A 12,431-nucleotide genomic window follows, 5' to 3' on the forward strand; every position below is an offset into this window, starting at 1 on the left:
ATAAATTGTATTAAAGCAATGATGAAATATATTAGTCTAAGACAGCAATGTTGAGAACGTTTCTTTGTCTGATTAGGATGACATTAATCTTTCCTATTAGTTATTGAATGTTACTCAGATGAGCAGTGTAGACTATGGACCCCTTGTTTGTCTATTATGGTTTTAGATTATGCAATATTGCACCAAATCCATTATAAGATTTATATGATTTCTTTGAACATGTAGGATTTCAAATGCCCCATAAACAAAGGTTTGAAATCATAATTATAGTGTTAAAGTTCTCTTAATTCCTTTAGTAATTGACTACAATTGAAATGAGTTTTAAAGAAATAATTTAACAAATTTTAGATTAATTTTAGTCTTGGATATTACTGTAATTTTTAAAAGTATTTTAAATTAAGTTTTGATGGTCTGCAATATACAAATATTGTCATGCATTTTTGTACTTTTTATGTACTTCAGATATACTAGAACATACAATTTTTTCTTCTTTTTTTTTTGCTAGATAAATGTTACTTTTGCCAGCTTATGATGTTGGTGTGCTTATAAGACATTTTTGTATTCTTTAACTCCAAGAATTTGCATGTTTATTGTACATACTGACAACTTGTATCTTTAGTCAAACGTTATCCTGTTTTTTTTGTTTTTGTTTTAGATATAAAATCAAAATCATATTGACAAAACCCTTTAAAATACTTTTATTTTAAAAATTGCTCCCTTACAAAATGGCTGTCTTTACAGGAGCTGAAGTTAGATGATGCCATGATGACAGCCCTTATACAGGACCGACTAGAATTTGTCAAACTCTTCCTAGAAAACGGAATTGATCTGACTCAATTCCTCGACATCAGAAATCTGTGGAACCTCTACTCTAATGTAAGACTTCATTTATCTATCTGTTTGTCTGTTTAAATCCATCCATGGTAAAACTTTTTTACCATTATATAGATATTTTAAGTCATTGCAAGTACTTAAGACTTTGGTTCTTCTCAATGATCAGATTTGCTATGTGCTTTGATTTTTAGTGTTTCAATGACAAAACAGATGGAGCTGCACAATTGTTGATGAACAGAATAAACTATCTTAGGGTAAGTCTAACTCCTGTAATGTCTATAAGTATACGACTAGTTACTAATATCTGTAAAGCCAAACAGTATGTTGAAAAGTAAGAAATGTTATAGGTTATTTTATCCACTTGTCTAGGATGAATCTAACAATACTATCCATTACTGACCCACTTGTATTACTCACTAGGAGCTGATGATTGGTGAATTTAAAAAAGAATTCTAACTTGCTTCCAGAAGAACTTTTAACCAGATTTATTTATTACTTTCATTTTGAGATACCAAATTTTATATTAGGCAGTCTGTTTTATACCTCAATAAAAAGTTTGTTGGGTGAGGGGAAGGGGTCAGATGAAAATGAATAACCCAGGCCTATTTTTTACTAGTCTGCCATTCTTGTCTCAATGCAGCTGTATGCATACTTTAGTCCTCAAGAAGAAAAAAAAGATGCTGCTTATATTTGCCACCAACATTGGTTTTAGGAGAATTGAAGATAATGTGGATATACTAGTATGCTAATGAATCAAGTTTGTGATTCATGGCCAAGTTGCTTACCTGTAGAATGTAGACAGTTAACATATTGTTACGTTTCACGAAGTGTACCTGTGAAATTCGGGTTAACTCTTGTTTACAAGCTTGGAATATATGGAACTTGAACCCGATGTTTATAAACTCCGTAAATAATTGTCAATGAACAGTTAACGTAAGAAATGAACAATAATTGATTTAATGACTTTATTAATTTAACATGTATGATTTAATGACAAAGTGGTGTATTTTGTATGTTTTATATGGGTACAACGTTATTAATTTAGTAGGTAATTTTGTTGGTCAAAACCCGCTAACTTATTGATTGTATTGATTGTGACGTAATTTAGGTATCTGATTGTCTCTTACGTCATCATAACAACTTTTGTCTATATAAACCAGCTGTTTTGGGTTTAGACTTCAGAGCGACTCGGAGCACACAGCCTTCCCTGGTTTGGGAACGACTCCGTATACTTCGGTTATAAGACGGTACCAAGTCTATGTATACGAAACCATTAAGGGGACCAAGTTAGTAGGAACGTCCTGTATTGACCATCGGTTGGTCACCTTTTTGTTAACCAAATAACGTTGTACCAACCAAGTTACAGTGTACCATTTTGTGTGTTTATAAGTGGACCATTTGATCGTCTTAATAAATGTTATAAACTTTTAACAAGTGTTATTCCTAAGAAACATTGTTTTAAGTGACCAAAAGTTGGTCATTACGTAAACCAAAGAAGTGACCAAAAGTTGGTCATTGTGTCAACCAAATAAGTGACCAAAAGTTGGTCATTACGTCTACCAAAGAAGGGACCAAAAGTTGGTCATTAAGTCAACCAAATAAGTGACCAAAAGTTGGTCATTACGTCTACCAATCAAGTGACCAAAAATTGGTTATTAACCATTATATAAACTGTGACCAACGGAACCATCAAACCTCGACCAAGTGACCAGAAAACCAATAGCGGCCCACGAGTTTATTACACGATACCCTCGGTCTCGTTACAATATGTTCTGGAACCTGGACCAAGGTCGTTAAGAAAATCACAAGGAACACAGATGTAAATTCTCCTTATTTCTAAAACTTTGTAATCCAGAGACCTTAGAAGCTCATATATTACACAAAGGAATGGTCAGACCCTGTTCTTATATGCTTCATCTCCCTACCCTGTTTTAGTGCACACAGTAGGGTATACATACAAGTCTGGATAGAACTACTCTGTTTTGACCATATTTAAGCCTTCTTACACTGTAAATGCTTTTAGCTCACCTGATTTGAAAGCTCAAGTGAGCTTTTCTGATGACAATTTGTCTGTAGTCCATCTGTCCGTCTGTCTGTCAGTTTGTAAACTTTTCACATTTTCGACTTCTTCTCCTGGACCACTGGGCAAATTTCACCAAACATGCCACAAAGCATTCTTTGGTAAAGGGAATTTAAGTTTGTTCAAATGAAGGGCCACACCCTCATTCCATGGGAGATAATTAAGAAATAGTGAAAATTTGGTGGCATGTTTTAAAAATATCAAGAACCACTGGGTCAGGAAAGATAAACTAATATGGAAGCATCCTCAGGTAGTGTAGATTCAAGTTTGTTCAAATCATGACCCCCTGGGCTAGGGTGGACCAAAATGAAAGTTCAAACTTGTAGAAAAAAAGCCACAGTAAGTCAAAGAAATATGGAGATATTCTTAGTGTAGATTCATGTTAATTCAAATCATACCCCCTTTTTAGGGGTAGGTTGGGACCACTTATGCATTTAAGCTTTTCAGTATTGGATTGATTTCTGCTTTTTTCTAGCCACAGTGCTCAGGTGAGCCATGTTGGCCATGGGCCTCTTGTTCATGATAGTATTATAACTTCAAATTATATGAATCAGAGAAAAATATGTATTTGTTCTACTTTTCTTAGGGAGTAGTAAAGGTATACCTTCTGAATGTGCTTGCATGTTGATCTCCTCTTCAGGAATGGGTTAATTATTTAAAAAATTAAGTCTTTTTCTCAAATAGTAAGTAGTAATTGCTTATTGATTATTTAATATTTTTCTACAATATTCTTTTAATAATTTTAAGCAAGTTAGCATTTTTGAAGAGGAGGCATTTTTGTTTAAAAAAAAAAATAACACTTCATGCCTTTGTTTATTTCAAAGTAAGCCATTCCAATTTCTTCTTTATTTATCCACCCTAAATTCAAGAATCTTTTCATCTTGGAAAAACAAATGCAAAAGTTTTTTACACAATCCTAAAATTTCTCATATCACCATCTGAGAATTGCCCTCGCATTGTAACTTAATTAAACTACTAGTTAAGTGATACAAAAAAGAAATTCCAAAACTGCATAAAAAATAAAAGAAAGAGAGATGCTGATCTAAAAACTTTAAAAAAGTAAATTGCATTTCAAAGATTTGTATTTATTGATTTTAATTTGTGTTTGTTTTCAGTTTGATAACCTCAAAACCAATCTGTCTGCGGATGATAAACATAGAAAAAACTTGGAATGGCCTAGAATGTCCTATGTTTTTTATAATTTAATCTCTTGATATTTTTTAGGTCACCTGAGTAAACTCAGGTGACCTATTGCTATCCGTTTTTGTCCGTCGTCGTCCGTCGTCCGTCGTGCGTTGTGCGTCGTGCGTCGTGCGTTAACATTTAAACATTTTCAGCTTCTTCTCTGAAACCACTGAACCAATTTCAACCAAATTTGGCATATAGCATCTATGGGTGAAGGGGAACAAAAATTATGAATTTCATGGTCCCCGCCCCCCTGGGGCCTGGGGGGTGGGGCAAAAACCACTTAAAATAGTGCAATGTTTAAAAATCTTCTTCTTTACTCCCGGACATCAAGCAGTCAAACTGTTGGTATGATTGTAATCAGCATTAAGTCCTCTACCAAAATTGTGAAATTCATGGCCCCAGGGTCAGGGGTTCTGGTGTTAGGGCGGGGCTCTATTGATTATATAGTGAAAATGCAGTAAGTCTTTAAAAATCTTCTTCTCTGCTCCTGGGTATTAGATAAACTAACTTAGTAAATAGTTATATAGTTATGTTGAGCAAGAGTGCCTCTTTCAAATTTGTGAATTTTATGGCCCCAGGGTCAGGGGTTCTGGTGTTAGGGTGGGGCTCTATTGATTATATAGTGCAAATGCATTATTTCTTTGAAAATCTTCTTCTCTGTTCCTGAGTATTAAATAAACTAATTAAGCACATAGTTATGATGAGCAAGAGTGTCTCTTCATAAATTGTGAATTTTATGGCCCCAGGGTCAGGGGTTCTGGTGTTAGGGCGGGGCTCTATATTGATTATATAATAAAATGCATTAAATCTTTGAAAATCTTCTTCTCTGCTCCTAGGTATTAAATACACTAATTCAGTAAATAATTATGATGAGCAAAAGTGCCTCTACCAAAATTGTGAAACTCATGGCCCCAGGGTCAGGGGTTCTGGTGTTAGGGCAGGGCTCTATTGTTTATATAGTGAAAATGTATTAAATCTTTGAAAATCTTCTTCTCTGCTCCTAGGTTTTAAATAAACTAACTAAGTAAATAGTTATGATGAACAAGAGTGCCTCTACCAAAATTGTGAAACTCATGGCCCCAGGGTCAGGGGTTCTGGTGTTAGGGCGGGGCTCTATTGATTATATAGTGAATATGCATTAAATCTTTGAAAATCTTCTTCTCTGCTCCTAGGTTTTAAATAAACTAACTAAGTACATAGTTATGATGAGCAAGAGTGCCTCTTCCAAAATTGTGAATGCCTTAGCATCTAGCTTAAAACATGAAACAAATTCAATCATTTGAAAGTTGTTGCATGATGCTCAGGTGACCTATAAGGCCCGTGGGCCTCTTGTTTAGTTGAGTATTTTGATTTTTGTTAATATTTACTAAGCAAGTTCAGGCTATTTTGTTATAAAAGTCAAGAGTGAAAAAAAGAAAAGAAAATATGATGCTTGAATAACCTGTATTTGATTCACTGCAAAAAGTTTTACTATTTGAAAGCTTTCAGTATTACACACATTCAAATTTAACACTCTCTGTAAATAATTCCAATTCTTTTGATAATTACTGAGCAAGTTACATCCTACTGAGATAAAATATTAAAACCTGGAGTTTAATATAGCTATTATATTTCCTTTAATTGTTCAAAGACCCAAGAGTTTTGGAGTTTCAATTTTTTTCAGGTCATGAAAATGAAAGTACATCTATTCTAACATATTTATAATATGGTGTACTATCTTTACAAATACATGTATACAATATATGTAAATTTTGTGTCTATTTCTTACACAGGAAGAAACAAGACCTTTCAGTTAAAACTGAAAGGCGGCTTTCAGTAACTTTTCAGTGGCCATTCAGCCACTGAATGGCACATACATTTCAGTGACCTTTCAGTTGCCTTTCAGTCACATTTCAGATACCTTTCAGTCACTATTCAGCGAACATATTTCCGTCAACTTTCAGTGGCCTTTCCATCAACTTTCAGTGACCTTTCCGTCGTCTTTCAGTGACCTTTCCGTCGACTTTCATTGACCTTTCCGTCGACTTTCAGTGACCTTTCTGTCGTCTTTCAGTGACCATTCCGTCGACTTTCAGTGACCTTTCTGTCGTCTTTCGGTGACCTTTCCGCCACCTTTCAGTGATATTTAAGTCTCAATTTAGCAATATTTTCACTTGCGTATTATTTTATAATCAGATATTTTTCCCTAACAAGGAAGCAATATTTTGAAGAAAGATTTATTTTTCAATCTTAATTGTGGTTTTTTTTTTACTTATCGTGATCAAATTTGGGTACATTAAAATACATCTCAGTAATTGTTATAATTTCATAAAATATGTGAGACTTATTCAAAATGATTTTTAATTTTCTAGTTACATTTAGAAAACAAAAATTCTTCAAGTGATTAAACATGATGATCGATAACCGATTCAAAATTTAAATATATGCATAACATTCTATTGTGCTTATACGTGTATTTTTTCATGAAAATATATAGTTTTGATTGATAAGACAGAATTTATATTATTTAAACCATTTCTGGAAGATCGCAAGTATTACTGATCAATTTCGTTTCTTAGTTATTTCATTGTCAAAACTGAAGGATATTTAGTTTTTGAAACTTGAGACACTATTTTAAATTCATTTTTAATTACAAGAATAAATAAATCATTTATACATGCCTCTTGTAGAAAAAAATAATAGTAGATTTTAGCTTTCTAAATGATACTGATTTAATAAAATCATTCTACTAAGTTTCTAGATAGAGAATTTACAACGATCTTAAATCTTTGACACAGGAACAGGTGCCCATCTCTGATAATTGTCATCATCCCGATAGAAGATGTGTAATTAATAAGTCTGTCCCCAAAATCCGCGCAACTAACATAGAATATACAAAAGATATACAAGATATATACACATCGCAGCTCCTCGATACAACAGGTGAACTGATTGTTCCATCGATTTCTATAAATTAATTGATTTTAAATCATCATGACACAACAAGAAGTCGTAGCGTAATCGATAAGGTCGCGGACACTTACGCAGGAGACCCGGGTGCGATTCTTGGCATGGGAGTAATTTTTTTCTTGTATTAATTTTTTCCTATTTTTTTTTATTCGGAATTAGATACATTTAATGCTAATATACCAGGAAAAAGTGAAATAAAATTTTAAGATAAAAACATAAGCCGATTATTCAATAAAAAGATTCAACTGAATGATCACGGAAAGGTCACTGAAATGTATGTGCCATTCAGTCGACTGAATGGTAACTGAATGATCACGGAAAGGTCATGGGAAAGGGTCTTTTCAGTGACCTTTCAGTGACCATTCAGTGGCCATTCAGCCACCATTCAGTCGACTGAATGGTGGATTTTCATCCTGTGTTAATTGTAAGAGCATTGTGAGTAATTAATCTCTGAAATGATAGTGTTGTGACCCAGATGTCTATAATTTATGTCCCGTTGAAAATTATTTTGACTTTCAATTTGAATTTTACTTACAGCAAACCTGGGGTGCATATTTGTGCTGTAAGCAAACAGAAGATATTGGGGTAGAACCAGATTTACTGAATTACATAGGGAAAGTCATAGTTCATCTCCTTGGTGATGAGGCCATGAATCTTTATGCAGGTGCTGGAAAAAGCTTATGAATTCTCTAAATCATTTTACTGAAAATTATGAATTCTGTAGTATATGTAGAAGAAATTGTCAGCATAACTATAATTAATAATGATGAAACTAATTTGTTATGTTAATTGGATACATGTATTGTGTAGAGCTATACATATGTGGCATAATATGACCTACCATGTTTTGTTTATACAGGAAATCAGTATGATGTTCACAATGAAGAGGTTGTGTTTGGATACATTCCCAAAGCAGAGAATGCTTGTGAAGAGTACTGTAAGTTCATGATTACATTATATTTGGTACTCTGAGTTCATAATTACATTACATTTGACACAATGAGTTCATGATTACATTACATTTGGTACTCTAGTGTATGATTACATCACATTTGGAACTCTGAGTTTATGATTACATTAGATTTGATACTATGAGTTCATGATTACATTACATTTGGTACTCTGAGTTCATAATTACATTACATTTGATACTATGAGTTCATGATTACATTATATTTGATCATATGAGTTCATGATTACATTACCATTGATACAATGAGTTCATGATAACATTACATTTGGGTACTATGAGTTAATGATTACATTACATTTAATACTTTGAATTCATAATTACATTACATTTAATCATATGAGTTCACGATTACATTACATTTGATACAATGAGTTGATGATTACATTACATTTGGTACTCTGAGTTTATGATTACATTACCATTGATACTATGAGTTCATGGTAACATTACATTTGGTACTCTTGAGTTTATGATTACATTACATATGGTACTCTTGAGTTTATGATTACATTACATTTGGTACTCTAGTGTATGATTACATTGCATTTGGTACTCGCAAGTGAGTTAAGGCTACATATGGAGGTTTATATGCAAAATATCCAATTAAATTCCATAATTGCTCTACCTACCGCACAGAAAATGCTAAGACTTGTTTTCAATTACATTCTTGGTACCCACGACATGGGATAGCCAGTACACATTATGACGTCATATTATGACATCATCGACCTCTACTACACAAGCTTATAAGAAACATCAACAAAATCGCTTCCGCGCCAGGGCATACCTTTCTTTGTTTAATAGAAACAAGGTATAAAAAGACGCAGGATATTCAAAGGATTTAAGATATTGCTGCACAAATGTGGGCACTGCAATTGTTCAGTTACTATTTGTGCAGTTTTAACTTTAAACAGGGTAAAAATTCACAGTCCAGTGTAATTTTCCTAAAATTTTTATCGATTGAGAAATTGCACAGGATTTGTGCAGCAGTTTTATTTATTTTAAGAATATTCTCCTTAATATTATACATTGTTTATTTTAAATTAAATAGGATATGCCCTTGCGCCGACGTGATTTTGTTGATGTGATTCATTACCTTGAATGGGAGAGAATAATGACGTCATAATATGACATCATAATGTGCACTTGCATTAATAAACTGTGGGTACTTATTATATATAAGAAAATCTATTTGAACTTTCTCTGTTCACAGAATATACAATTTATGAATTTTTATTAGCTCATTTGCATAGAAATATTCATATTTAGCCTTAACTCACTTGTGCTGTTGAGTTTATGATTACATTCGATTTGATACTATGAGTTCATGATTACATTTATGATTACATTACATTTGGTACTCCTGAGTTTATGATTACATTCGATTTGATACTATGAGTTCATGATTACATTTATGATTACATTACATTTGGTACTCCTGAGTTTATGATTACATTTCATTTGTTACTCTAGTGTATGATTACATTGCGTTTGGTACTGTTGAGTTTATGATTACATTAGATTTGATACTATGAGTTCATGATTACATTACATATGGTACTCTCGAGTTTATGATTACATTACATTTGGTACTCTTGAGTTTATGATTACATTACATTTGGTACTCTGAGTTTATGATTCCATTGAAACTAGAAGTTTGTGAATACAATACCTTTGGTACTCTGATTTCACTATTACATTACAGTTGAAATTATGAATTAGTGATTACATTACATTTGGCACTCTTGAGTTCATGATTACATTACATTTGATACTATGAGTTAAGAAATGATTACATTACGTATGATATTGTGATTTTATGATTACATTACACTTGGTACCTTTAGTTCACAATTACATTCAAGTAGAAGGAGTGGGCTTACTATTATGTTTCAGGTAGTACTATAATTCATGATAACCCAGAATTCAAAATTGGATTACAGTTGGCACTTTGAATTCACAATTATATCATTTCAGTTGATACCATAAGTTCTCATGTTACACTTGATACCAAGAGTTCATTACTAAAGTATAGTTAGTACAATGAGTTCACAACTACATTAAATTTTGTACTTTGAATATATATTTACATTGCATTTACAACTTTATTTGTGTCACATTTATTTACATTACAAATAGTTCTCTGAGTTTTAGTATATGCGGACAAATATGTCATGCTTCTTTCTTTGAGTTCACAATTACATTATAGGTGTGGAGGAAAGTAAGAGGTACAGCAAAGAACTAATTACATCTCCTTTGTCTAAATCACTGCAACGAATTTAATGAGAATTCCATAATGACCATATGGTCTTGATTACATAGTACAATTGTGCACCTCCTATTTACATTTTGCTCAAACAGATATTTGGACTTTTTCGTAGCAAAACATGGACTTTTCCATTATACTGGTATGGGGACAGGGAAATCATTTTGGACCTTCTAATTTTTAGCTCACCTGAGCCGAAGGCTCAAGTGAGCTTTTCTGATCACATTTTGTCCGTCGTCCGTCCGTCCGTCCAGCTGTCCGTCTGTCTGTCTGTCCGTCTGTAAACTTTTCACATTTTCGACTTCTTCTCAAGAACCACTGGGCCAATTTTGACCAAACTTGGTACAAAGCATTCTTGGGTAAAGTGGAATTTAAATTGTTAAAATGAAGGGACATATCCCTTCGCAAGGGGAGATAATCAAGAAAAGAGAAAAATAGGGTGGGGTCATTAAAAAATCTTCTTCTCAGAACCACTGGGCCAGTAAAGCTGAAACTTATGTGGAAGCATCCTGGGGTATATATTAAATTGTTCAAATCATGAACCCCGGGGGAAGGGCGGGGCCACAATAGGGAATCAAAGTTTTCCATAGAAATAAATAGGAAAAATCTTTGAAAATCTTCTTCTCAAGAACCACTGGGCCAGAAAAGCTGTACGGAAGCATCCTGGTATAATGTAGATTCTAAATTGTTCAAATCATTGGGGAACAAAGTTTTACATAGAAATATATAGGAAAAATCTTTGAAAATCTTCTTCTCAAGAACCACTGGGCCAGAAAAGCTGAAACTTATGTGGAAGCATCCTGGTATAATGTAGATTCTAAATTGTTCAATTAATGACCCCCGGGGGATGGGTGGAGCCACAATGGGGAATCACAGTTTTACATAGAAATATATAGGAAAAATCTTTGAAAATCTTCTTCTCAAGAACCACTGGGCCAGAAAAGCTGAAACTTATGAGGAAGCATCCTGGTATAATGTAGATTCTAAATTGTTCAATTAATGACCCCCGGGGGATGGGTGGAGCCACAATGGGGAATCAAAGTTTTATATAGAAATATATAGGAAAAATCTTTGAAATTTTTCTTCTTAAGAACCACTGGGCCAGAAAAAGTGAAGCTTTTGTGGAAGCATCCTGGGGTAGTGTAAATTCTAAATTGTAGGAATCATGACCCCCGGGGTAAGGGCGGGGCCATTATAGGGAATCAAAGTTTTACATAGAAATATATAGGAAAAATCTTTGAAAATCTTCTTCTCAAGAACCACTGGGCCAGAAAAAGTGAAGCTTATGTGGAAGCATCCTGGTATAATGTAGATTCTTAATTGTTCAAATCATGACCCCCGGGGGATGGGTGGAGCCACAATGGGGAATCAAAGTTTTATTAAGAAATATAAAGGAAAAATCTTTGAAAATCTTCTTCTCAAGAACCACTGGGCCAGAAAAGCTGAAACTTATGTGGAAGCATCCTGGTATAGTGTAGATTCTACATTGTTCAAATCATGACCCCCAGGGAAAGGGCGGGGCCACAATGGGGTATCAAATTTTTACATAGAAATATATAGGAAAAATCTTTGAAAATCTTCTTCTCAAGAACCACTGGGCCAGAAAAGCTGAAACTTATGTGAAAGCATCCTGGTATAATGTAGATTCTAAATTGTTCAATTAATTGGAGCCACAATGGGGAATCAAAGTTTTATATAGAAATATATAGGAAAAATCTTTGAAATTTTTCTTCTTAAGAACCACTGGGCCAGAAAAAGTGAAGCTTATGTGGAAGCATTCTGGATTAGTGTAAATTCTAAATTGTAGGAATCATGACCCTCGGGGGAAGGGCGGGGCCATTATAGGGAATCAAAGTTTTACATAGAAATATATAGGAAAAATCTTTGAAAATCTTCTTCTCGGGAACCACTGGGCCAAAAAGCTGAAACATATGTGCCCATGGAAGGATCATGTGGGTGTGTAGATTTCAAAATGTCTAAATTATGATCAGTGGGGTAGGGTGGGGATGCATTATGTATAACAAGGGTGAAATCTGGTAAAGAACAGAATGGTCAAAGCTTCTCAGGTGAGCGATGTGGCCCATGGGCCTCTTGTTAGTAGTTTGATTTGTTTTGTGATTTACAGTGAGTGGTCCCTCTAG

General features: G+C 33.8%; 1 protein-coding gene across 2 annotated transcripts in view; it reads left to right on the top strand.

Moving 5' to 3' along the window:
- Positions 1–12,431, top strand: part of LOC134244601 (transient receptor potential cation channel subfamily M member-like 2) — a 117,597-nt gene that overhangs the window by 12,269 nt on the left and 92,897 nt on the right. For both annotated transcript variants that reach the window (XR_009987254.1, XM_062726855.1), the window contains exons 11-14: positions 742–876; positions 1,026–1,088; positions 7,589–7,715; positions 7,911–7,988. Coding sequence is in view for 1 of the 2 variants with exons in the window: in XM_062726855.1 (XP_062582839.1) it covers positions 742–876; positions 1,026–1,088; positions 7,589–7,715; positions 7,911–7,988 (403 nt within the window). In the remaining variant the exon portion in view is untranslated. The remainder of the gene's footprint in view (positions 1–741; positions 877–1,025; positions 1,089–7,588; positions 7,716–7,910; positions 7,989–12,431) is intronic.

This window comes from Saccostrea cucullata, unplaced genomic scaffold (assembly GCF_032062105.1).
Source record: "Saccostrea cucullata isolate Sc308-1 unplaced genomic scaffold, CSIRO_AGI_Scuc_v1 ctg33, whole genome shotgun sequence".
NCBI lineage: Eukaryota > Metazoa > Mollusca > Bivalvia > Ostreida > Ostreidae > Saccostrea > Saccostrea cuccullata.